This window comes from Rhinolophus ferrumequinum, chromosome 13, assembly GCF_004115265.2.
Source record: "Rhinolophus ferrumequinum isolate MPI-CBG mRhiFer1 chromosome 13, mRhiFer1_v1.p, whole genome shotgun sequence".
NCBI lineage: Eukaryota > Metazoa > Chordata > Mammalia > Chiroptera > Rhinolophidae > Rhinolophus > Rhinolophus ferrumequinum.
In genome coordinates, this window is record NC_046296.1 from 55261389 (window position 1) to 55289034 (window position 27646).

A 27646-nucleotide genomic window follows, 5' to 3' on the forward strand; every position below is an offset into this window, starting at 1 on the left:
TGATGAGAGACAAAGCACTAATCAGCATTATCATTAAAAGCTTAAAATGAGGTTTTGTCCTCAACACATACTATTCAGCCTGGAAGTGGGTCTGGCAGTGGTGGACTGGAGTGTAGGCGGCAGGATCTCCGATTTGATGGTTACACTGGTAACTGTACCATCCATCCTCTCTGTCTCACATAAGCCTGACAACGGGGCTGCCTTCTCCAGCGTTGGTAGTAACTGATCAAACTGGTCAAGGTCAGCTGTAAACTAAGAATGGAAACCAAAGTTAGAGGAAGTATATTCTATACATTCACCTGAAACAATGTAGAAAAAAGGTTGTTCCTTTAAAATCCATGAATTAAGTGTAACTATGAAAGAATGCCTACATGTGAATAATTAGAAACTACATGACCTAACTATTCCAGTGGAAAAAATTTTGGATGCTTATGATATTAATATACTGAAGGACACAAGATAATATACACATATTATTTATCTAATATATCTTGGTATAAAATGCATACATTGGCGAAAGATTGAACTGGAAAGGTGTCAAGAACACTATGTTATAATGATAGTATCGAGGGTGAATTTCTTTCTGTCACATTTTTCAAAATTTTGTAAAATGACTTATTTTATATGATGACAAATTTACATTGATATCCTTTTTTCTATAATTTAAAAAGTTTGGGAAACTTTTTAAGAAGTAGTTTTTTCCAATTCACAGGGAGTGCCTACATGTGTCTGCGGTTACGCACAGGAGAAAACTGGCCTTTCTTTCACAGTATTATTCTACTATGATTACTTTGAGTTAATTCATCAACATAAAATGTCTACCTGTTTGTATTTCATTATTTAATTAGACTCAAATTAGTATTTCTAGATTATATAAGTAGAATTATATATATATATATTTAAAATGTCTGGCTTCTTTTACTTAACATCACATTTCTGAAGTTCAGAAACCTTGTCACATGTAGCAGTAGTTTATTTGTTTTCATTGCTGAATAGTACCCTATTGTATGACTATGTCACAACATATTTATAAATTCTACTGTGATGGATTTGGGGGTGTTTCCAGTTTGTGGCTAATACAAATAAAGCTACTATGAACATTTTTGAACATATTATGTTGTTACATATGGTCAAAATGTACTAACTGTAAAGGAAAAAATTGACAAACTGGACTACATTAAAATGAAGGACTTGACTTCATCAAAAAGCACCAGTCAGAGAAGGAAAAGGCAAGCCATGGCACAGAAAAGATTTCTGCAAATACATAACCAATAAAAGACTCATCTAAAATGCACAAGAAATCTTACAAGTCATTAATAAAAAGACAACATATTGGGAAAATGGGCAAGACACTTGAACAGGCTATTCAGAAAAGGAGATATACAAATGACCAATAAACACTTAACAGGGAAATGCAAATTAAAACTAAGAGATACAACTACGCAGACCCAGAATGGCTAAAATTTAAAAGATTGACAATACCAAGTATTAGTAGGAATGTGGAACAATTAGAAGGTATCTCACACACTGGGAAAGCTGGCATATCTACTAAAGATGAACACACACATATCTTAAGATCCTGCAATTCCACTCGTGGTATAAAATCAGCAAAAATGTGTGTACATGGGTACCAAAACAGATATGCCAGGACTGTACACCATAGCTTTATTTTATAAACCCATTACTTTTAAAGTTAATTTTATAGAGTGGAAATTTTAATATAGTCATTATTTAAAGTTGTTTTCCAGCTTAAAAACACCTTAATTTAGTTGTACCAAGAAACATGACAGACAGCCTTACCTTCAAAGAGCACATACATAAAGAAATAACCAAAATAGTATTATTACAAATAGTAAACAAAAATAATGCAGAGCGCTATGAGAATACAGAAGAAGCAAATGTCAACTAGGGCTACTGGGGAAGGTTTTACAGACTTGAAGTCTGAATCGGTTTGTGAAGATGAGTGGAAGTTCAGCGGACATGGAAAGGAAGGCAAAGCAAAAGATGCTTAGAAGAGACATGGTTTATCCCAGGAATGGCAAGGAATTCCACGTGCCTAGAGTACAGTATGCCAGAGGGAAGAGAGAGATTTCTGCGAGACGAGGGCAGGAAATAAAGCTGGTTGAAGAAACTGAAGGACCTATGTATGCTAATTTTGAATCTTCACAATGGAGAGCCTTATTGATAAACTGCTTTGTAAATACATTTTCAGCTATTTCATGGATGTTTACACTTTAAATAATCTGTAAGCTCCTAGAGGGGAGAGACCATATTTTCTCTGTTTTTCTTTTAAATTCCTTCAGAGTCCACAGCAATTATTCAATAAATGAAGCTGCTTGTTAATTTTCACCCCACCCTCAACCCAGCCTAAGCATAAAGGTTGCTAATCCATAACAATTTATGCAAAGATTTATTTACATTTACTTTTCAGGGTATGTTATATACCCGTACTACCAGAATACTCAAGTGCGTATTTTGATGGGGGTTGAGTATGGTTAGAATCAAATGAGAAGAAAAACAGCTTTAGAAAATGTTTCAAAATAAATTAAATAACAAAGCTAAACAGTCTGGGCAGCCTCACCCACCTTCTCACATTTCTCTCCCACGGTGTTTATATCAGAGGTTCCAAACTTAGCACTGATATCAGAGTGCTCTGGGGGAACTTCTTTAAAATACAGATTTCTGGGTTCTATTCTCAGACACTTGGATTCAATAGGTGGGGTTGGCAGGAGGGAGCAGGAGAGTTATTTTAAAAAAAATCTCCAAAGATGTGAACTGTGATTTTATAGAAAGAAAGAAATGTCTACTTTCTTAGAATACTGCATTAATATTGTAGCCCTCAAAAGTTGTTTGTGATTTTTCAACCACTGATACTAACCTTTCAATATAAACCAATGGATAGAGCAAAACAGCCTGAATCCAAATCTGGTCTACGGTTGGAGTAAAATAAATGAAAAGGAAAAAATAACCAGGAATGTTCATCGTGTGAAGTGAGGAATTACCCACCTGGGTCTGGGACTCCAGTTTAATTTCCTCAGGGGCAGGTTTGGTCATTGGGGTTGGGTTTGTGTTACAAGGCTCCATCTGTTCTTTCTTTTCCACTTTCACCTTTACATCATCTAGGCTCAAGTTTGGAGTTGATCTTAAATCTTTCTCATCTTTATCTAAAAGGTAGCGTAGGAGCTGATGGTCTTTTGATTCTTTTTTCTTTGAAGCATCCAGTTCTAGTTTTATGCTGGAGTTCCCTTGGACCTGTCCAGTCACTGACACAGAAGTAGCTGCACCGTCCTTCTTATCAGGCTCCACAGACAAAGTGGTGATATCCGACGGGCTCCCCTCCTGTAGGAGCCGGTGTAGAATTTTGTGCCGTTCTGTCAGTGAGCTATGAGAAGAGGGGCAGGAACCGCCTGAAGAGTTAGCAGAGGCGGAGTTAGAGGTGCCTGTGCAAGAAAGCACCTCTTTGCAACTGGTGTCTATCTCAGCATGCCGTAACTGCTGCTCTGCAGTGGTTGTCAAAAGCTGTACGAGCTTGTGACTCGTTTGAGAGTATTTACTGTCTCCATCCGAGAGTCTGTCATTGTTGTGCACAAGCCCAGAATCCAGAGGTTTGCCATCACTGGAGCTGTTGTCAGAGTGAATCATTTCATTTAAAATGGATGCAATCTCTTTGTTATCTTTGGACTCAGCTTTTGCTGGTTGTATATTTAATCTGCCAGGTGAATTCTGTGAGCTCATCTGTCTGAGGACTGGAGAACCGGCAGAGAAGCCAACGGAGTTGTTGGGTCCTTCATTCATACTCTGTAAAGATGTTACTGGGATGTTTGAATAAGATCGGTTACTATTACTACAGGCAGTATTTGTCATGCCAACAGGGGAGCTTAATGTTGGAATATTAGGAGGAAATGAATTGTTTGGCATCCTGGGCCTTGTTGCCAATCCAGAACTAACTTGTCTCCTTGGAGACATGAACTGTGCGAGGGATATTCCTGCACCTTCCATAGGAGAATTATTGAGGTTTAAGGAGGGATTAGTGCTCTGGGAACTGGCCTGTCCCTGGCTTAAGGCAACGCTGGCTACAATCTGATTTCCAGGTGAGCATCCAAAACTCCCTTGGCTGTTGCTAGAATTACTATGACTGCTGCTATGAAGGTCTGAGCTCTGCTGGCGGCTTACTCTGGTGGATACCATGTTGCTGTTGGATGGTGGCAAAGTGGATGAACGGGCCACACCGTGAGCTGGAGAGATACTAGGATTGACGGAGGGGTTTACTCGGGGAATTGACATTCCAGAATTAGTGTCATCTTGAGGTGAAAGACCACTATGTTCCCTATGGGAGAAAAGACAGTATTATTCAAACATCTTTATTGGTTTCCATTAAAACATTTTTATGATGCATATTATAAAACAAGACCAGTCACCTCATGAATATTTCAAGCTATCAAGGGCTTCTGTATCACTTTACATTAAGGCAAAACAGTGGACTGTTAGTACTACTGTGAAATATTAGCACCACTTAATAGGAAATAGTGCATATGGTCCTGTAAATTTGATAATGGCTTCAGTTACATGGGAAAGAAATCTTTCTTGGCCTTGGAAAAAAACTAATATATGTACTTTTAAACTTTTCAAAATTGAATACAAATAATTAATATTACAGTAATACTTCTGGTTGAAAGAGAAACTTCCCACATCTCTGTTTACAAAGCATTTATTCACGACTCCCTTGTTAACAGCTTTTAAGTATTTCAACTCCAAAGAGGAAGACTGGGTAAGAAAAATACTGTGTCACTGATGTAAAAATTAAAAAGGGTGATATGCAGACATAGCAGATGTTTTGAAAGAGAAATCACAATATGAGAAAAAGAACTGTGCTAATTCCACTCACAAGCATAGCATATACATTAAACTAAAATTAGAAAAAAAGCAGAATACTAAATTCAGATTTTCATCGTGTTCTTTAGTCAGATGCATAATTATGACAACAGATTTGTGACTGGTATTACCATGTTCCAATAAGCAAATACATCAGATGAGGAAAAGATGAAGTGAGGGGAAATGTCTTTGTTTTTACTTAATGCTAAATTTTAAATAGTTGTAAATGTAGGGTTTTAAATAATTCATAGGATAAAAGTTGGTTCCATGAATTTACCATATATACCAGTATAAAACATATTTAGAGAGGAGAACAATTTAGGGGAAATGACATTCCAAAATTTCAAGTTGATAGTTTAATGATTTGTAGTCTGAGAAACTGTCAACTTGAACTCAGGAGCCATCGAGTTTTCCCTAATGAAAATAAAACATTTAAAAATAAAAATAACAATATTAACAAACTCTGAAATCTTTCATAAGACCATAAGTTCATATATGGAAAGTTGGACATTTTTAGCCACCTTTTTGGTTTTACCCCTAACACACATATTTGCAGCCTTACTTTTCCTGTCTCCTCTTTTGAACAACAAAGCTAAGCAACAAACTATAAAACCCAGTATGGATACACTGATTATATACTCATCACACTAGTTTAATGCCTAATGTAGAATTTCTCTTTTCTAGCCAACAAGATTATAAAAAATTTTCTCCAAGAAGAGATATGTGAACTGACTTATTTCATATGAAGCTCTCCGAATAAGTAGTACCTGTCGATGATATGAATTCCCATGATGAAAGGTTGCATGTCTGGACTTTGAGGGTAGCAAAGTTTACACTTGGTGTGGGCGCTAAGCATTGTCCCATCATTCAATATGAATCTATAGGATGGGCTGGAGGCAGTGCCACGAGTCATCACTGTTTCAAACAAAAGAGAAACCTAGTTAACATTCTGACACTTGTACTTTGGGCAAAGGAGAGTTACCAAGCCTTACTTCTACCTAGAACCTCATTTTAAAGGCCCTTCCAACTGTTGCCTGCTCAGACTCAAAAAACAGGTCAAAGCAGATATCTGAGGGGGAAAATGATTCTGGTTGAAATATACCACCTGATGACAAGTTTTAATTTAGTTCTACTTGAATGGGTGCCTCCTCATATAAGTTATGATTATGAAGAAACCCCAAACCAGAAAAAAAATCAACCTTAATCTTCCCTATAATGGGGAGGCTCTTAAAATTTATTAACTGTCCATTAAAAAATACCAATGAAGTAACCTTCTTCCTTCTCACTTTCATTATTATGTCTCACAAGATTTTTTTTCTTTTGCTGGCTGATTTTTAAATAACAGCTTTATTGAGATATAATTCACATACCATAAAATATACCCTCCAAGTTTTGATTAGTGTACAGAGTTTCTTAACTAAAATTCAAATTTAACTTTTCACTCAGGAATGTGATCACTAAGGTTCTGTTTAACAAATTATTATATTCATATGCATGCATTATTTTTTGATGTTTGAATTTAATTTCGTAAGCAAATTAAGATAAATCCAATGATTACCAATACAAGGAACAAAAACTAGGTTAATGCAGTTAAATCACTACATAAACAGCATAATTGACTTTTATCTTAAAGCTTTATTAACAGCAGACAAAATTATAACTATATTGGTATTTATTAAATAAAGGCTATACCAGACTACTAAGAAAATATCATTGATCTTTTAATAGAATTCTAAGAAAGATTTAATAGGTAGATTCAGCTATACCAAAGTTAAAAATCATATCCACTAAAACACAAGAATTACTACCACAAATAAATATAAATTTAATCTGTAATAAATGTTAAGTCTTATTTTTCAAAGACATTTCAGAAAGGGCTTCAATTACATTTCAAAGACATGTCAAAAAGACTTAAAATGACCGATTAATAAATAATTTTTGAAGGTACATATTACTTTTAAGTAAAAAGAAGACATGCTCTATTTTATTGTCTTGGGTATACCATATAAATTGAAGAGGGTATAATATGTTGTAAATCTACACCAGACATAAATTTGCCTAAGTACCAAAACCAGGATATAAATTTAATTGAAAGGGTTAAGATTTATGTCCAACCAACTGAATGCCTTACCCATCTGGCAATTTCAGCCAAATCTCTGGTGCATTTACCAATATAGCACATGAAGAATTTTAGTATCTAATGAAATAATAAATGATGAAGAGTCTTTTATGGAAACTGGTAATTTTTGTGTAAGGGTATAAGTAAACATATGCTAGAGCAAAACCAAAAATATATATATATATATATATGTATTATATATATATATATATATATATATATATATATATATATATATAAACTGTTAATATCTTTTTAACAACACATTTTGGAAAATACAACTATTACAACAAAAAAGTGGCATTTTAAGGTAAATTATTAACTTGGGATAATGATAATGCTACAAATATATACAGGGTCAGATAAGACACAATATATTTCATGTTATTTTGCTTATGCCATTTGGTCTATTTCCTTATCATTGCATTGCTCTTTAGGAGCGCCTCATTTTGCTGCAAAACACTCACTGGCTTTTTCATTACTGAGTTGCACTGTCCAATATGGTTGCCGTCAGCCACATGCGGCTATTCACATTTAAAGTTAAATAAAATTTAAACATCAGCCCTTCAGTCACACTACTCACATTTCAAGTGATCAACAGCAGCATGTGGCTAGTGGCTGCCATACTGAACAGCACAGCTCTATGTAATCTGACTTCAACTTGCATTTCCAATCTTATTTCTCATTGCTTCCTAAAAATTTCGTCTCCAGATCTTTGAATAGGAGGTAGATAATTTTTTACACACTTCTTTTTTGGCTAGAATCAACATGAGGGCTAGTACTGTGGCCCATTCTTGTCTTTTACTCTCCATTGAATCATGAACGATGTTTTGCATATAAAATCATAAAGTACTTGCTGATTGATCCTCAACTTAAGTCTCATCTAAATAGGTTAATACTAACTTGTGATCGACTACCACTTTTTTTTAAAGGACAGATTTTAAATCTTAGCTATGTTCTCAAATGCTTATATCTCAATTTATGTTTTTGTTCTTGTAAGAATCTAGACTTACTTTTGTAATGGAAATCAATGGAGACAAATTTCTTGATTTATTGACAAACCCTATAAAGTGAGAAGGAACCAGAAACTCAGGCTAGCATGGGAACATTAAGGTACTTAATGCGGCTTACAGAAACATCAATAGTCCTTTGGTAATTATGCAGCCTTAACTGGTAGGACCATATCTAAACTAGTAAGAATTCCAAAATCGGAGAACCCCAATTAATACAAGAAATGATTTAAATTTTGAAGTTAGGTTATTTATTTTGGATGATAATGTGTGGAATACGACTTAGTACATCATAATTCCATCATTCCTTGAAATGAAAAAGGCAATATTAAATACAGTAAACTTTAATTAATCCGAACCTAATTAAGACTATCCAGTTAACTAAAAGTCTTCTCCTGCTTAATTGTTCAGATGGACAGGTCAACAGGAAGGCAGCATGGATCAATGCAAAGAAGACGAGCCTAGGAGTCAGATTCAGGCTTGAGCTCTGACTTTGTCATTTTCAAGTTTAGGATTTAATAATGCAAATTAACCTTCACCCATCATCACTAAAATGAAGCCAATAATGTTGTGAGAAAACAGCAAGCATGGAGCCTAGAACGCAGCAGGTACTGAAGGAGTATTTCCTGAATAAACACCAAAGAAAAAGCAAACAACAAACAAGTAGGTTCCAAAGCATGTATGTGCTGAATGATACACACATTCAGCTGATCCCTAGACACCATTTACACCAAGAGCTTCGAGACTATATAACAATCACTAATATTTTGAATTAAGATAGGAGTAAGGGAGCCACAATTCTTTACAAAGCGGGTTGGATAAACATTTGCTCTCCACACCAAATTTTCCCATAAGTAGGTGTCAAGGTTTAGTCCTGGACAAAACTATTTGGACTCTCATTTTGATCACAGGTCCTTGCCTTGTTTTCTGATCTCACGTTGCCAGGCATGTAGCTAGTATTTTGATTCCTGAACTCCTGTGTCCATTTCTAAAATTTTTAGAACACTTAGCGTGGAGCGATATTATTGATGTGTATTACTGATACCCCACAAACCCTTCAAAGAACCTTTAATGGCAACCGTTCTTGTTTTTGTTTTACCCAAGAATAGGCCTCGACAGAGCTATGAAGCAAAGGAAACCGTTTTCTTTGGTTACAGCCGCTCTAAGTAGAGATATTTGGGTTTTTTTACTCCACCCAATTTGGTGCTGAGATAACCTTAGCAAATATGCCTTAGTGATGTTAACTAAACAGGCAGGTACAAAATGAGTGGCAGGGTACCATAGGTCAATGATGGTATAGACATCTTTTTCTTTTTGGTATTTCCCTAGATATATGCAGAAAGAATGCCATTTAAAAAACTGTAGTTAAGATAAAGGAAAAAAATTACCCCTAGATGCCCTAAGATGATTTTTAATCATCACTGAGTAAAGTCCATTCAGTATATCAAAATTTATAAAAAAGGAAAATAAACTCGTATTTTAAATATTCTCAAAAAATTTGACATAAAAGATTTTCAGTTAAGTCTGTTATACGGACCATGAAATTAACCACATTACACAAGTCTCAAAGAACATTCTGGTTAATAATTTATATGGGGATTTATGTTTTATAGCAATGCTTCCAAACTTCTTGATACTATGAACTGCTTCCAACTGTCTCGTGATATTTTTTTTAATGAAAATAACTTTGTGATTATAAAGGTAAGATAATAGAGAAATGAACAAAGAATAAGTAAGACATTTGTAATCCCATCACTTTGTGAACCTTCTAGAATTAGATAAATAGATATATAAGAGTGAGATCATACTATATACGCTATGTTTTCTTAGCCTATTTTTTAACATAATAATTTATCATGGACATCTTTCGAAGACAAGAAATGATCCATTACATCACTAACAGTCGGTAAAGAGAACTTTCATGAAACTCTTCTAGGCTATCTAGCCGAACACCTCCCATAACTACTTTCCCTAAGTGCTGACAGATGTACTACAGGAAGAAGTATTCTGAGGAAAAATAAATCTGGATAACAAAGTCAAACAAGTACCTCTATTGTAGAACTTCCCAGAAATTTAAATACCTTAAATACATCTTATGAATCTCCAAATGTAGGAGACTGAAACATTTCCCAACCTTAATTCAGCAGGAAACATCACTTCCTAGTTTTAGTTATTAATATGTTCTGGAACTTAGATTTATAGTTTCCAAACTTCTCTGTAAGAAAACATCTCAGAATATAGACTCTAATTCATTAGTGTGGGTGGAGTCCAGAAATCTGGTTTAACAACAGTCCCAGATGAACTTTGGGACGCATTTAATCTAGACTTTTCTTTAAAGGAATGGTTTCAAATTGAACAGAAAGTGGGAACCTTTCCCAAACAATGTACACCTGCATGGACCTTCTCCTATTTTAAGAAGTTCCTCAGGTAATCCTGATACCCATTTCCCCTCAGTCTCAATGCTATAATCTAGTTTATGCTAAATGCTTCCATCTATTCTTTGGCTAAAATATGTTTTCAAATTTGATTCTGGAAAATAAAATGGTAAACTCCCTTGAAAAGTAGTCCATGAGCTTTCACTGTCAAAAGCAGCTAAAAAACTAAATAAGAACAAACTTAAATTTTTAATCCATAAATTGGATTACCAGCCACTGCCGTCAAAGAGTAAATTAACGGGCAGGGAAAAAGAAGACAGATGAAGGACAAATTTTTCTTGCCTAAACATTAGTGACTATAGAGTTTTACACACTTTTAAAAAGTTTTTTACAAAATCAAGGATACATAACTTGTTTCACTCTTTTCACACTGTCCCTAAGTGAAGAAGCAGCAAGAGAACTGCAAATGCAAATTTCCATCTCTCTCCATTCTTGACTGACCAGTGTTCTCAAACTTGATGTACAAGCATACCTCTTTTTAATGTGCTTTGCTTTATAGTGTTTTACAGAAAGCGCCTCACAGATGTTGGGTTTTTTTTTTTCTTTCTTTCTTTCTTTTTTTTTTTTAACAAATTGTAGGCAGGACCCTCCACCAACAAAAAGATTAGGATTTGCTTTATTGTGATAGTTACTTTAATGCAGTGGGTTGGAACCAAACTCACAGTATCTCCGAGGTATGTACTTAAATTAAGCATTACCTTTGGAGCTGGTTAACATATCATTCCCTCAGCTGAGATTTTAATTCAGCAGGTCAATATCTTTTACAGGTGAATCCCATGTAAGTGTTTCATGGATCACATTTTTCTTACCAGGTTAGATACTGCTGAATATAAAATATCAGAAAAAGATGTACTCAATCCCTGAATGCTATTTGGTAAGTTGTCCAGAATCTTCAAAACACAAGAATCAGAGTCATATGAACTCTGGACAACTTAATTCAGAGAAAAATACAAGTTATTTCTATTGAGAAATTTTTTTCTAAAAAAAGTGGAAGAAAGGATATTAGAAATGACTAATGGGGAAGAAGTGTTGAATTATGTTTCTTTAGCTTTTACTCTAAATTGTTTCACATCATATGTTAATGATAGATTAATTACTTATTATACTTTAATCAACCTACTTTATAAATAATTCTAATGGTTTCAGAACACCTAACTTTAATCTGTGGTTCAATCACATCTATGGGGAGCCTAGTCATTTGGACAATGAGACAAAAACCTAGACCTGGCTTGCCTTGGTGGAAATGTATATAAATTACAGGCAAATAAAATTAAAAGTCTTTTAAGGAAAGTCTCAGAAGGCCCAACTTATCAAAGTTAAGGCAAAAATCAGAGAGTATCATATACTTCAGCATTTGAGGCAGTGAGTGGAGACAGTGTCCCGAGTCTCAAATCTATGCAAAAGTCAAGTGCCACTCTAGGGAGAGGAAGCCACAAAGTTTGCAACCAGAGGATGGCATTAGCTGCTTATTGTAATGGTTTCCAAGTGTTGGCTGCACTTTAGGATTCCCTGGGAACTTTTAAAAAATATAGCTTCTTGGTCCTATTCACTGAAATACTATCTTTGGGGATACTATCAGTCTAGTAAGAGGCTCACTGGCCATCCATTAGTCTGTAGGTAGCTGTCCCAGAAGTGACCAGACTAGTGAGATTCACACAGATGGCTTCCTGGAAAAAAAAAAAAAAAGCTGTTTCTTCCGTATCATTAGGTAGCAGTTGACCTAAAATGTAATGAATGGAAAATCTGTACACTTAGAAAACCTGATATTATGGGGAAATGTTTTAACATTAAAAAGGATGATGAAATAATGAAAAATATTTTTAAATTGTTTTTTTCGAGAACAGCGATACAAAGAGTCTGTTTCCAAAGAAACTATTTACTTAAGAGATTGGAGAATAAATTACATTGCAAGAGGAGTATTAGGCTACTGGAATTACATGGCAATATTTTTAAAGTGCATCAAAATCCCTTTGCTCTGAATCTATGAACTTTCTGGCCTTTATTCTAAGATAATTGACCCTGCCTTTCCTATACTACTGTTAAGTTCATGCACTTGTTTTATACTCCCATAGACTTACTATGATGCAGCAGCTATTCAATTATTAGTTAATAATTTCATATGATGTATTCTTAACTTGAAACTTCAACCTGAGTCAGGAGATGCAGGTACTGTGACAGACAAGAAGTAAACATGCATGATATAGATCTTTGTGTTGTCTAGAAGTACGCTGACATGCCTGTGCTGCTGGGAATGATCTTCAAAAGCCATCACTTCCTCTTTGAAGCCATCCCTGATTCTTCAAATCAGAACTAATTTTTTTCTTCTTTTGGTTATACCTCTATTATAGTCCACGTCCCACTGATCTGTAAGCCTGTCATACATTCTGCTCATATATTCTGAGTTCCTTGAGAGCAAAACTCTGCTTCTTAGTCACTGCAGTATCCTTGGCATCTTACATGTACAGTGTTCTATGTATGTGAGGGACTTGACACGTCTGCTGAATGAATGAATAAATGAATGAGTGAGTGACCATCGCATGATATCCTGTTCTTTAAAATGTGCATCCCCAAATTCAGGATCCACTCATGAATTACTTTGCTTACCCATTTCCTCCTTTCCTAAAACTGATCACTGCAAAACTGTAATTTGGAGAAAATACTTATTAAGCCATAAGTTCCATATAAATTATTCAATACTAATAAAGAGCAAGGTTAGTGAAAATAATTGAGAGAGAAAAACTTTACCTTCTTGAAATAGTTGTCTGGCATAAGATGGCTCTCTGCCCTGAGGTTGGAAAAAAGCATAAATGCACTTCCTCACTAAATCTTCCCAGCCAGTTCTGCCAGCAGCTCTCAGGGAACTAGTGTCAATAGAGATGATTTTACCTATACAAAGAATGAAAATTTACATTTATGATAGATAGCCTCTTGATATAAATCAGCCTTACTTCAAAACTAACAATTTCATCTCAAATATTCTGCCCCTCAAATGCTTGATGGGAAAAAAAACACATTAAAAAGCACTATTAATGTTTATCTGTGGTAACAAAGTATATCAATGACATGATGATAAAAATTGTTTTGGCCTTGGAGTGTATTATGTACTAGTATGTCCTGTTCGAAAATTCAATTCCAGTCAAGTATTAAAGTCATACCATAGAGACCGGAAGCTGCTGAGACTAATGCCAGTCAAATTCCTTTGGCTGGCTCTTTGGGTCCTCCTCTCTATACACTAATGACTGAATTACTCACTAGGGAAGGAGAAGCAGAAATGAATGTATTATTTTTGTTTAAATTAATTTCCAATAACTCAGAGAATATGAGAAAGTAAGCAAGTCTTTCCTTTTCTACCTCCTCTTGGGCTACAGGCAATATTGCATTTAAGAGTAAACAAACACTGAATGCCTTCACAAGTTAAATCAGAAAGAGATAACAAGTAAGAACATTAAAATTTGCTAAGTACTTTGCACACAGAATACATGCTTTATGAAATTTAGTGGTGATTTGCTATTATCACATTTGAACACTTCCTAAATGACTATGGAAGAATTCAGGCAAATTGTTCCTTAGTTAATCAGGGGCCAATTAATCCAGTTTGTGATTATTCAGATCTGTTTTATTTTTTATGTAATCTTATATTCATACACAATAATATGGCTAAGATATATACGTATATAAATTAAGAATTAGATTAATAAAATGAAAACCTGCAAAGCCACCATCCAATTCAGAAACTTAAACCTTACCAATACCACTCTAGTAAGCGTGTATGCCTCACTTGTCACATCCCTCTGTCTTTACATTCTCCTGTCAATGGACATCTAGATTTTTCCAGTTTTTTGCCATTACAATTAGTATTGCTATGAACAGCTCTCACATTTTCCATGGTACATGTGTGTGAGACTTTCTCTAGGGAACATATGTAGGAATAGAACTGTTGAGTCGTAGGCTATGTGAATGTTCAACTTTATAGTATTAAACTGTTTTCTAGAAACTTATATGAGATTTACTATTAATCCAACATCCTCTCCATCACTTGGTATTGTCAGGCTTCTTTTTTTCCTTTTTTTTTACAAGGTGAAAAATGGTAGGTGAAAAATAGTTATGGTCTAAATTTGTATTTTCTCAGTTACCTGAGTATTTTTCATGTTTATTCACCACTCATGTTTCTTCTTCTATGAATGCCTGATTGTGTCTTTTCCTCGTCTTCCCCTTTCTTACACAATCAATTCAAATCTATTGGACTCTCTGTGCCTCCTCATTTTAACGAATCAGTTCTTTATATATTTCACTTGGTTTGTTTAGAATTAAGTATTTATTAGACCTCTTGAATCTGTGTACCCGAGTCAGTCTGAGCAAGTTGTTGCCCAAGTGTTGGAATAAATGAAATTATTTAATTTACACTTTATAAATTAATAATTTAATTTATTATTAATAAAATAATAAGTAAATAAATAATAAAATGAAATTATTAAATTAGAAAGGAAATAAATTAACACTTCAATAGGGAATTCTGTTATTTAAGAATAGTTTGGGGAAAGCCTGATGAACGCTGTGACTGAAACTATAGACAATTTTGGATTTTTTTAAGTTAAATTTATTGGGGTGACAACAGTTAGTAAAATTACATAGCTTTCTAGAGTACAATTCTACACAATTTTGCATTTTTAAAGAATTTTAATTATTGTCTCTTACTGCATCAGAGATCAAGAGTTGGTTGCAGCAGAGAATCCACTGTTACATAACCTTCATTTGCAGTAGTACTACTCACAGGTGGTTACCAAGGGAGGAGCACGTGTGTGTGTGTGTCTGTTAATGTGTTCGTGTCAGTATTGGCCCACAGGAGAGCAAGAGAGTCTGCATTGTGGGACTAGAGGGGGGAACGTGACTAAATTACCAGCAACGGTAACAGACGACTGGCTAAGGCAGTGACTATCTTCGAAGAGAACACGAACAGGTTGATTTCCTTTGCTTGCTAGAGGAAAGTTTAACCAAGCAACCAACCAACCAAATAAACCACTGTTCAGTATTTCTGGGCAGAAGATTTTTTTCTTTTTTTAAAGGGATAGGAACCACCTCATGTACGGTTAAAAATACTACTAAAATTTTAAGGAATTAAGTATCTAATACTTACTAGAGCTAGTTTATTATTTTTTATTTCAATCAGTTCTATGATACAATAAAATGTTAGTTTTACATTTAAGAACTATTTTACATTTCTCTGGCATCTTTCTAGTTTCTTTATGTCTTGTATTTTCTTTGGTATCTTTTGTGTAATAAGTGTGTGTGTACAGTGATGCCCTTTTAAGAGTGTTTTGGTGGAAGACAATGCAATATAAATGAAAGACTCTCTATTAGGGCCTAAAGATGTCTGTTTTCAGCAATTAGCTGTATGGTTTTGGAAAAGTCACCATTCCCTTATTTGTAGAAATGAGAAAATACAGTCTTTTTTAAAACAATCCGATTCAGGATTCCATTTCTAGAAATGCAACATGAGGAAAAGCTGAAAGTTTTGTTCCTAAATTATCCTCATAACTTTTAGACCTCTCTCATCTCCCACATTTATTCTGTGACCTAACCATTACCCCTTTCCAACAGGCTTTTATTCTGCTATCTCATAAGCCCTTATTTGGTTGTATTGACACAAAAGACCAGTTATATTTTTCAATGGACCCTATTTTTCCTCCACGCAGTAATATTTTTGGTTTTCAACAAGGGTTTATTACATTTTTCCAGTGCTGTTTACTGGTGGTAAATGAAAAGGAACATGTACATAGCAAATTCAAAAAGGGAATGAAGAAAGGTACGGTAACTGCTAATCACCGCCCTCAAATGTGTATCACCAAGCTCCTAGACACTCTTCACTATATTCTATCAACTGTGCTAATTTATCCTCATATACTCTTTAGTAGGAGTAGGTGATAGTTTATCTTTAACAATACAAGAATAAAGCACACAGCATAGGAATATTAGATTTCTGGAACTAAAAAATTAGTAAATATTGTAACAGGGTCTTACAAACAATGGTAAAGGTGAAAAAGTACATTAAAACTAAATATTCACGAAGAATTTACTAGAAATGACTCTTTAAATCTCAGTCTGCTAAAAAACACATCTGTAGTATCTCTCTCTGTTTTTAAATTAGAAAGAGGAGTGATACATATGTAACTGATGTAAAAGTATAAAAACCTGACGTGTTAGAGTGAAGATAAAATTAAGTAATATATGAAAAATACTTTGCAAACTGTAAAGAACAATAAGAATTTGCTTTTAGTGAAAATCAATCTGAAGCAGGCCTTTAAAAAGAAGGTCTTATTTTCAGGTGTTCTCCCCTTTACTCAGTGCGTGGCTCTATCGCCCTTCTTTCAGTTCTTCTAACACATCTCTGTCTTAACTTAGGGCTTCGTGGCTGTTTCCTTCACCAGGAACACTCATTCTGCACCCTGCCCCTTCCTCACTGCCCCCTTCTAACACCCATACTTTGCATAGTTGGCACCACCTCATCCTTAGGGATTTAAGGGTTCAGTATAAGCTACTCAGACAGGCCTTCGTTAACCAGCGAATTTTAAAATGAGTCCTCTCTATTAGCTTACTGTATACCATCTCACACCACAATTTGTAATTATATCGTTGCTTTTTGCTCAACCATGTACACACTGAGCTATCACACAGGCACAGGTATTTGCAGGCATTGAATAATTATATGCTGAATAAATTCAAAGAAAAAGTATAAAGGAAAAAAAAAATAGCTAGATACATTTAAGCATAATATTAAAACCACCATACTTATATCCATTTATCAATAAATATATTTATATCTACATTGCCACATTTCTTTAAAAATTTTCTTCCATGATTATGAAAAATAATTTATAATCAAAACAAATATAGGTATGTGAATAGTTATAAAATAATGTTCCTCCCAGTAACCTGCTCATGACAATGATTAGTGTCTAAAATGAACAATATCAAAATCACCATTTAAAATGTTTTCTGTATAAGACTAGTGAACAGAAGCTGAACAGCAGAGAACAGAAGGCCACAAAATTGTGGATGTAATTAGTTTTAAAAGCATAGACACATTATTAATACCGAGGGAACATTCTGAACTTTGCAGTTAGTACCTGTAGTATCTTGCTTGGTCATAAAAGATTCTACACCCGTAATAGCTGGAGGCCGAGGTAAGCGCCGTGCAATACAAATCAAACACGACTGGAAATCTGCCCAAAACAAGAAGGGGAAATTGAAGGAAAGAGGGTAGAAAATGGTTCACATCTATTACTTGCCATTAACGGTTTTTATAGAAACAATACATGATACAGGATCTGATACAATATTGGAGTCACTCTGATCTAATAGTAAAATAGTAGAAATAAAATTGCTGGCAACCAAACCCTGCTAGTTCCAGGTAGAGAATGCATCCAGTTAGCATAAATTATCCCTTCTCGTTGAATGTTCTTACATATACTAGAGGAGACGGATGCATCTTATGGACTGGGATGGTAACAACTTGAAGAAGCAGTTCTGGCTAGATTTAAGCAACACAGTGCATTCTAAAATACAAGTTTATGATCAATTTACTATATTCATCAGTACTTAATGGCTACAAAGATTAATCTCATAATCACTGTGCAAATAATTATCACATGAGAAAAACAACATTTAACTGTTTCTGAAGAAGCATAATTTGCCCTTGACAGAGGACTTTATGTTGTAGGATCTGTAATTTTTTCCAAGTCCCACTTTCAAATTGTTTTGAGAGTGCCGCACACAATATCACACAGCTAAATATGAATGTTTATCATATAAGGCAGCCTTGCTTGTGTATTTTGTAGAAAGTCCCCAGTTGACTGTGACACCCATTCTCTGGTGAGACTGACTATATATGTGGCCTGTTTGCCCCTGACTGACTTCTCGTCTCCTACCTTCCCTGGTCCTTACTCGAGTTTCCAATTTGCGGTGTTCTTAACTTAGTTCAGTCTCAGTTCACATGGAAAACTCACCCACTGTCACCTATTTAAATAATGTCATGTTAATACCATGTTCATATTAGAGCTTCAGCTGTGTATTCATCTGTTCATAAGCTTTCTCCTTGTAAATTACCTTGTATGGCCTCAAAAATGCTAACTCTATTCTCCAATGTTCCCTACACTCTAAACTTGAAACTTTAAAATAAATCAGAGCTGTTCAACAGCCTGCTGTACCTGGTACACTTCCAACTGGCAGCAGTTAGTGACATCTCTTATTTCGAGGCAGCAAGTTGGTTTAATTTGACATTTTAGTGGGCATGCCAGCTTAAAATTGAGAATTAGGGGGAACTTAAAAGGGTGATTCTAGATGTTAGCAATATTTTTCTTAAGTATTAAGAAATACTATCTGAAGAAGGCAGTTTTTGTAATCAGTTACTTCCCAATTCCTGAAAGCCATGGAAAAAGCAATCAAACATCTTAAGTCCACCCTTTGTTTTACCTTCTCCATCCTCTTGAATTGATTTTGGCTGTGACACAGTGAAACACTGCATTACTTCATAGCGCTGGCAAGCTTCTTGGTTCTCGGTGCCTGGCTCATCTGGAGGGTGAATTAGCATTCTGCAGTTAAAGGTATGGCTATTTCGTCGTGTTGCCTCTTGAGGCCAAGGAACTCCATTTACTGTGGAAGAAAAATTGATTATATGCCTTTGAATAAAGCGAAAAAGTACAAACTCTGAAGATACAAAAGACATACCTTTAGCCATCTGCTAATTAGATACTTAGATTAAAAGATAGACTGACCTCTTCAGATCTAACATAATCCTGAGGCAATAGGATACTTATCTTCCTTAGCAAATCTACATGTCTATCAATTAGAAAACTGTAAAATTTCCAACAGATTGCATAGAATTTCCGCCCTCAAAGATAAAGTCTTACAAATAGTCTAATTCATTAACAGTCTTTATAAACAGTTAAAGGCAAAAATCAAAAATTAATAGCTTACTAGCTCTTTTACTTAGAATTTTATAGCAGTTAATTAATAAGCTTTTCCGTTTATTTCCAGTTATACTCTGGCAATAAAAAATGATTGAAAACCATAGGTCCATTGTTAAGCAGTTTTAACCTGGCAGGCATGAACTCTTAGGATGGGCTATGTGTTTGTGCACCTTTTTGGGGAAAGGATTCAAAGTTTCTCAAAGGATTCTGTGATCCAAAAAAATACTTAGAATAGATAAGAGACCAATCTTAGTTTTTCATAACCATTTTTTCTTGCACTTAATTTTATTTGCACAGTTTATATTCTACAATACCTTGAATACTGTGGGTAATCAGTAACTTATTAGAAAAAAATGACTGTCAAAACAGAAATGTCACCTGATTCAATATGAGAAAAGTGAATTCAGTTATAGAAAAGATGTCTGTAGATGTCTAGTGAGAATCACTGCGTAGCAGGTCACCATTGCCCAGTTGAAATGTTATAGCCAAACCATGGTGGCCGTCAGAGGGTTTTTAAGGTTGTCCTCTCACCATTCCCAACAGTTTTCTTACCTTACCCTCTGCATTGACACTTCTTCCTTTTTACTATGCATTAATCTAGTGTCATCAACTGTTAGAGGAAATCATGGAAACAAACCAATGCTGGAGTAAGGAGTCTCAGTTCTGCTATGAGCTAGTTGAGAGGTTTGGGTTAATTTCTTAATCTTTGCCTCATCTTTAAAGTAGCAGAACCCATTATATTACCTCTAAAATCATTTACACTCTATAATTCTATAACGAAACACATAAGACACCTTGATAATTCAAATATCAAACTAGTGATTTTAATAGAAACAGTCATTTCAGGTCCCCAGTTACTATAAACACATACTCATACTTCTCTTTTCAAAGAATTAAGGCTTCCATTCCATCAAGTAAACAATGTATAAAATAAAGAACTATGGATAACATTTTATCTGCATGTTTGGTTTGGTTATATAGGATTTCTGGCCAAGGCCCTCCCCCCACTTTTGGAGCACATATAGGCGAAAGAGTAGGCACATGGCTTACAATGGAACAGAAGCTGGAAATCAGGCCCTACCCATCTACTAAGCTGGGCTCCTCTGTAAGTGAACAACCCGTCCAACTACACTTGGAACCCTTAAGTGGAATCCACTTATATCCAAAAATGTTATTTTTAGTACATATGCAATAAGACAGTATATTCCTTCTTTTTTCCTTCCACCTCTATTTTTCTTTTTTCCCTTTGAGCAGGGTAGAGGGAAGGATATGCCTTTGTCTCTTTCTTGGACATAATTAAACTGAAAAAAAAAAGGTAATTTCGAGCAGAAGCTTCTTGTGGCAAGGCAACCAACTGCTCTGCCTCCCACTACTAGCACATGACTGCGGCAAAAATCTATGAGCTAGCTGATGACATCCCCCCTTCACAGTTACATCTCAGGCTGAAACTAAAGCTAAAAATACTTTAAATACATTAGGCCAAATTAGAATAACACTATGTGTTATAAATACACTAATATTATACATTATATAAGGAGAAGCTACAGAGAGCTCATATTTCTTTGTACCTAGGGATTTGGGTAGCAGATTCTTCACAAATTCTGCATGATCTCCCACATGCAGTATGCTGTAGACACTGGTGTTCATTAATTCCTCCTGATTGTAACCCAAGTAGCTGGTCACATTTTCCGACACAAATACAATTCTCCCTTCACAGTTCACAACAAAGAAAAATCCATCCAAAGCCTGCAAAGACAAAAAAAAAAAAAAAGAAGGATTGAGTGGTTGGGGGTGAAAAGATGAAAGAAAAATAAGCATATACACTTCTTTATTGAAAAAGAGATCAGAAATATAAGTCAAATTAAAAAAGGGGGGACTAACTAGAAGAGTTAATATTGCATGTTCTCTTTGGAGGGGGCAGGATTTTTAAACAGACTGTACCCTAATGTTTCAAGTAGAAATGCATTATTATGTCAACCTTCTTCCTTAGAAAAAAATTCAATGGTAGCAGATGAGAAATAAGTGACTGACCTATGCATTCAGTCATTAATCTCTGAGCTGTAGGTTCAGAGCTGCTCTCTACCCTCAAGGAACTTATGGTCGAGGGGGAGAGAGACCAAACATAATAAAACACCAGTGATAAATGCAGTGTCAGAGTCATACACAGAGTATTGTATGAGCACAAAGGACACCTAATTTGGGGTCAGGGTGGCGGGCAAAGAAAGGCTCCTTACAGACCCTTATCTTAGTTATAAAAGGAACAGTGGAGGAGGGAAAGAGGTTTGAGAGAAGAACATTCTGGGCAGAGGGAAGAACATGGCAGACAAAAGAACGAAACAGCAGTTTGGAGTTGCCAGAGTACATGGTACAAGGCAGTCTTCTGGTAGAAAATAAGATAGAAATTAAGCTTAATAAACATAATGAAACCCTGGGACCTCACTCAGTCCTGACAGTCACATACCACAAACCATGTAATCCCAAGAGAAGATCCAGAATGCAGAGGTGGATGATGGCACCGTAATTAGGTATAGTCTTTCCATTTATTGCAATATATTGCAGTGTACTTGCTACAGAATGTATGTAAGCAATAGAAACAAGATCTTTAAAAAATTGGACATTTACAGAATTTTGTAACAAGAGAAAAATCCTTTGTATCACATAGAGGTTTGCCAATTATCTATGGCAAAATACTTAAAGAGAACCATCCAATAGTTTTTATGGGCTACTCATTTTTCTGTTTAAACATACGAGTGTCCCAATTTGCTGACCTTTCTTATGATGGCGAGTGGCAATGATGATGTTATTTGACAGATATTTCCCAAATAACAACACGCTTAATTTTGTCCTTGCAGGAAAAAGATGAAAATTTAATAAAAATAAGAAGTATACTGCGTTTCAAAAAAACACTCACGCTACAGAGACAGCATGTGAAAATGAATGTTTTAAAATGTTATCATTGTTTGGTTATGTTGGTGAAAATGATGGGAATCACTCAAAAATTATCTTCTCAGTTTAAACATTTAGAAACAGAACTTTTTACCTGCTCAAAAATCTTCCGATCAGAGTTTCAGTGGGCTTTAAACCCATTTTTTTAAAATGTGAAAATGTAACATCTTTTGATTCGTTTGATATCAAAGGAGATGAATTTCAATAAAAACCTTTGCATAATCAGTGGGTAGGATTTTAAAAATGAGTATCGTGACTTAGTAAGTTCAATGATATATTTTTCTATTTCCAACGACCTCATTTTTGTGAGGAGTCTTTTTCAACTAAGGCGATTATTTAAATCAAATGTTTAAAAACACAACTACATCTTCAAATCACTGGATTCACATTCAATCAAGATTTTAAAAAAGAATGAAGCACAACCACATTGCTCTCATTAAAAATATTACTAATATTTTCTTTCAGAAGAACAAAAATAAATAGAACTATTTTTATTTCACTTGACTGTTGTGACTATTCCTCACTTAGTTCAATGCAAAAGGGTGTGATTAATAATCTAAAGACCTCAACACTAAATAAATCCTTTGCTAAATTATTGTAGGTGTAGAGGAGCACAGGAAAGCATCCTCACATCTGACTAGCTCGTTGTCAGATTAGCTATAACTTTCAAAGCAGGTGACCTATATATTTATTTGCCTTGCAGTTTATATGAAATAGGGATAACTGAAATACATATGCACTGATTTTTTAAAAACATTAATTTATTAGGGTGGATGTATCGCTTTTTAAAAGTAGATCTAAAAATTCTTTAAAATGTTCATAGGTATTAATTCAATCCGTGTAAATTCAATTTAACTTAATTTTTTTTCTCTTTGTGGTCTCTTAAGAGTTTAATAAAGAACAGCTTGGGTATAACAAAGCATCCCAGTTTAGAGCAAAAAAACAGGATCGACATTGAAAGACAAGCAAGTAAAACCCGGCTATTTCAGGAAACAGAAAGCGAACCACTTTCAAGGGCTACCCCACCCAATTCTTCAGCATTACCTTCTCCTTTTTTAAATCTACTTTTCAGGGCATCCTTCTGGGCTACCATTCTCCCTGGAGACCCTGTCTACCCTCAAAGGCATAGTCAGTCTCTCCCTTGCTTTCTTCCCTTTCCATGTCTGTCTGTCTCTGGATATCTCTGGAAGTTACCCATTGTCTGGGGAGGGGCTGGGAGAGACTGGGACCCACTCCCAGAACCATCTCTACTTAATCTGAAGACTGGCCAGTGGTGGGTTTGGGGCTGGTGTGCAGACTCCCAGCACCAGCAAGGCCCAGGGATCCCCCTGGACTAGCCCATGAGATTATATTTAAGGCATTGACTAAATCCGGAGGCCTTAATCGTTCTTCCTCCTTGCAGAGGCCTGGGTCCCTGCAGTCTCCTGTTTCCACAGACTCACTGGGGCTTCTCCAAGTTCTCCTCCCATTGACTGCACCCGGCCTCTTTGCCAGGCTGGGAAGTTATTCTAGTAACTGGCCTCTGGAATATGCAGCTGGGTGGCCTGACTGGCAGTGCAGACCTTTCCCCTGGTCTCCGCTTGGCCTCGTTTACATGGACTCGTCATTTCATCTGTGAAGTGTGGGACACCGCTTTTCTCTGGAGCTTCCCTAGAAAAGGCTGGCTTGGAAAACAGGTTGACAAAGGGTCCACCTTAGTCACAGAGCTGTCCTGCTGACCCTTCTCCTGAGACGCAGACAGCCTTTTTACTTAAAAATGCCTATTTTTTAAAATTATAAATGAAATACATACCTGAAAAAAATTTTGAAATACGAAAATGAAGTAGACAGAAGTTCTGCCAAAATCCCACCCCCAAGAGATTGGTAACATTTCAGGGAATATTCTTTGAGACTAATCCTATGAATATACAAATATCTCTAATTTCTAAAAGTATATCTGATTAATACAATCTGCTAATACTTGTTCTGATTTAACAAGTTTCTCTCATACGTTGTATATATAATTAACTTCCAAGTGTGCTCCTGAGAAGGAATCCTCCTGCTTCTCTAAGTCCTGACAGCTGGTCTTACACCGAAATACAAAGAGAAGATAACAAATGCCTGTCCATTTAGTACAACATAATCATCTGAGAGGTTTTTCTCTCTGCTCAGGAGATCACCCTTGGGTCTGACAGCGGGGTACACGGTGGCCAACGCTTTTCACAGAGCCCCCATTTTAAATGACTACACAATTTTCTCTATCACCTAAATGACAGTCCCTAGTCAAAGTTCTGGAATAAAAACACATAATTCTCAACAATTTTATAGCCTCTGAAGGGAAAAAGACAAGTACATGTAGTTACAATACAGTACAATAGAGGAATTCATAAAGGTTAAACACTAGTGTGAAGTGCCCCGAATGGGCGAAGAGATGATTATCATCGGGAAGGCTTCCTGGGAGGAGGCCACACTACACCTGAGCCAAGGCTGGGAGGACACAGAGCAGTAACTCAGGTGAACAAGAGGCTGAAAGGATGTTCAAAACAGAGGAAATAGCTCAGAGGTTAAAAAAAAAATAAAGGAATCACTTTGTATTTACTTGTCATATTTGTGTTACATTTAACAGTAAAAATTGTTTTTGAAAGCTTCAAGGAATTACCAAAAAAGTAAAGAACTTACCCTAAAGGCGATGGAGATTACCTTGAAGGTATTATTTTTAGGCAGGAGAGTGACAAGATCTGCTTTTACAAAGATCCTTCTGGAAAAGTGGGTGTGGCGTGGAGATTGAAAGCAAGGAGACCAACTGCAATGCTACTCTGATACTCCAGTTCCAATGAAAGCCTGAATTAAGCAATGTCAGCGGAAGTGATAGAAGAGAATGTGACAGAAGCAGAACAGACAGCATTTGGTCACCTTGCCGCTGTGGGAACAAGCTTTTAGGGTAACTATTAATGACTTTAGGGTTCTGGTGGATAAGTGCCTTTCTCTGACAAAGGAGACTCAAGAGGGAAAAAAATCTAGTTTTTTATTTTTTGACCCTTCTCTTTCTTTTAAACAGAAAGTAAAGAGACAGATTATAAATTTAGTTTTAGAAATGTTGTATTTGAAATGACAGGAATATTCAGATAAAGATGTTCAAAAGGCAGCAGGATATAATGAAAGGGAAGCTCTGAAGAGAGATCTTAGCTAAAGGTAGACATTTGCGATTTCAGGTACACATACAGTAAGTAGTAACATTTGTTTTTGTTTGTTTTTTGTTTTTAACTACAATCATCTTTTCCCCTTCCATGGACTATCTGATTTCCTTTGGGGAGTTACTTGTTACCCATTAAATAAAGTCTCATGGGAGAATTACAAAAAGACAAAAATGGCAGGAATATATGCATTCTAGCTGCAAGGCACTGCCCAAATGGGTCTTTCTGAGACACCATTTGTATAGTTTCTGCTTTCTAACCTCCTTAAGATACCTTGATGTCAACCTATTTCCATGCATGGTTCTGTGATATCCAAATAGCATTCCAATAAATACACAGTTATTTAATTTAGTCAGAATTGGTGTCTGTTGCTTGAATCCAGAGAACCCTAATTGATATTCTACACACACACATACACGTGCACACACACACACGTGTGTGTGTGCATACATCATGTAGACTTAGACGTACATGAAAATAAAACTGCTCAGGAAATGTGCATAGCATTTTTATTTTAAAAGAAGAGTCAAGGCCATAATGCTGGAGGATGTTAACTTTTAAGAGGAAGGTAAAGAAAGAGAAATGTGAGAAAGAGGCTGAGGAGTAGCTGGAGAAGAAAGGAGATGGTTCTATCAAAGGTGTCACAGGGCGAGTTTTAAGGAAGAGGGAGTGGGGAGTGGTATCACGAGCCATGCAGCTATGCAGGCAATGGTATAAAGTGAGGTAAGGAGGCCTGGATGCACATGAAGGGGTAGGGAGACCTCTGTGATGAAAACAAGGTTTTTCTTGGTGAGCAGTGAGAAATAAGGAGTGTTAGAGCCAGATAATGCAAAGCTTTGAATAGGAGGCAAAGGAATTTAAACAGCAAAGAACAATGGAAAATGAGGAGGTTAAATGCCTGTACTGATGAATACTTATAGGCTAAGTAACAAACATGTGTTGAATAAACAAATTCTAATACCACTCTCCTTTAAAATGTGAGGAAATTACCTTCAATACCTTCATTCTTAACTCATGCTACTTTTATTTGATGTTTAAAAAAGGAGGGAGGAGGGAATAAATTGGAAACCGTATGGTGAGAATTTCTCACATTATGGTGGATGTTTGGTGACTTTTTAGATGTCTAGATCTTCCATCTGAGCAAGTCCCTTTAGGCCAATACTGTGAAAGAAAACTTTCTGCAATGTTGGAAATGTTCTATATCTACGTTGTCCAGTACGCCAACCATTAACCATGTGTGGGTCCTGAGCACTTTAAATATGGCGGGTGAGACTGAAGCACGGATCTTTTCATTGTATTTAACTTCGAATGGCCACATGTGGCTAGTGGCTATCTTACTGCACAGTGCAGCTCTAGACTGCAGCCTGGATGACTCAATGGACAATCTCCTGGTGGCTCTTCTACCGCCTCTTTGCGGCTGCCCTGGATTAGATGCTGTCAAGTTTAGGAAACCAGAACAGGGTTGCGGGACAGAAAGGTTGTCCATGAGGCCACTCTGGAGTTCGTAAAAGTTGGTAACTCTATTTGACAGTCTGTTTCATAGATCTACAGCTCATAAATAAACATGTGCTTCTTGGAGAAAAGAACCTAAATACATTTCTATTTTGAGTTTTTGGAATTTCTAATCTGGTGTGTTTTTTCATATTTGAAAATACTTTCCTAATGACATTTAATTCATGTGTTATAATTTTCCTTTGATTCATAATGGTTTCAGGGTAATAATTTCAACAGCCAAAAAAAAAAAAATCTTACTTTGTCTTCTTCTTATACCATTTTTGGAAGGATGTTTTCCTGTCATTTTCTGTGAATTTTAAAGTGCTGTGGACTTTTCTCATACAGCAATAACAAACGTTTATATAAATTAAACTACTACTAGTAGTAGTATTCTGTCTTCAGTTGTGCTGTACTCAGGTTGTGGATAACCTATTTGCTCTCCTTGCTGATTTCTGTGGTTTCTGAAGAATGTGTGGTGAAACTAGGATTTAAATGATTACTATCTTCCTACAGAACTCCAGGAATCTCAAGGCCCTCTATATCTTATACTTCTTCAGTATCTCAAATGACATTACATGCAGAAAATAAATTTAATAAATATTAATTAATTGAAAGGAGATATAAAGTCCTG

General features: G+C 35.7%; 1 protein-coding gene across 7 annotated transcripts in view; it reads right to left on the reverse strand.

Moving 5' to 3' along the window:
• The window catches only part of NCOA1 (nuclear receptor coactivator 1), a 209816-nt gene that overhangs the window by 43728 nt on the left and 138442 nt on the right, over positions 1-27646 (reverse strand). For all 7 annotated transcript variants that reach the window (XM_033124418.1, XM_033124416.1, XM_033124419.1 and 4 more), the window contains 7 exons: positions 20971-21148; positions 18906-19085; positions 17561-17656; positions 13182-13322; positions 5640-5787; positions 3007-4327; positions 72-252 (listed from right to left, as the gene is read on the reverse strand). In XM_033124418.1, coding sequence (XP_032980309.1) covers positions 72-252; positions 3007-4327; positions 5640-5787; positions 13182-13322; positions 17561-17656; positions 18906-19085; positions 20971-21148 — 2245 coding nt within the window. The remainder of the gene's footprint in view (positions 1-71; positions 253-3006; positions 4328-5639; positions 5788-13181; positions 13323-17560; positions 17657-18905; positions 19086-20970; positions 21149-27646) is intronic.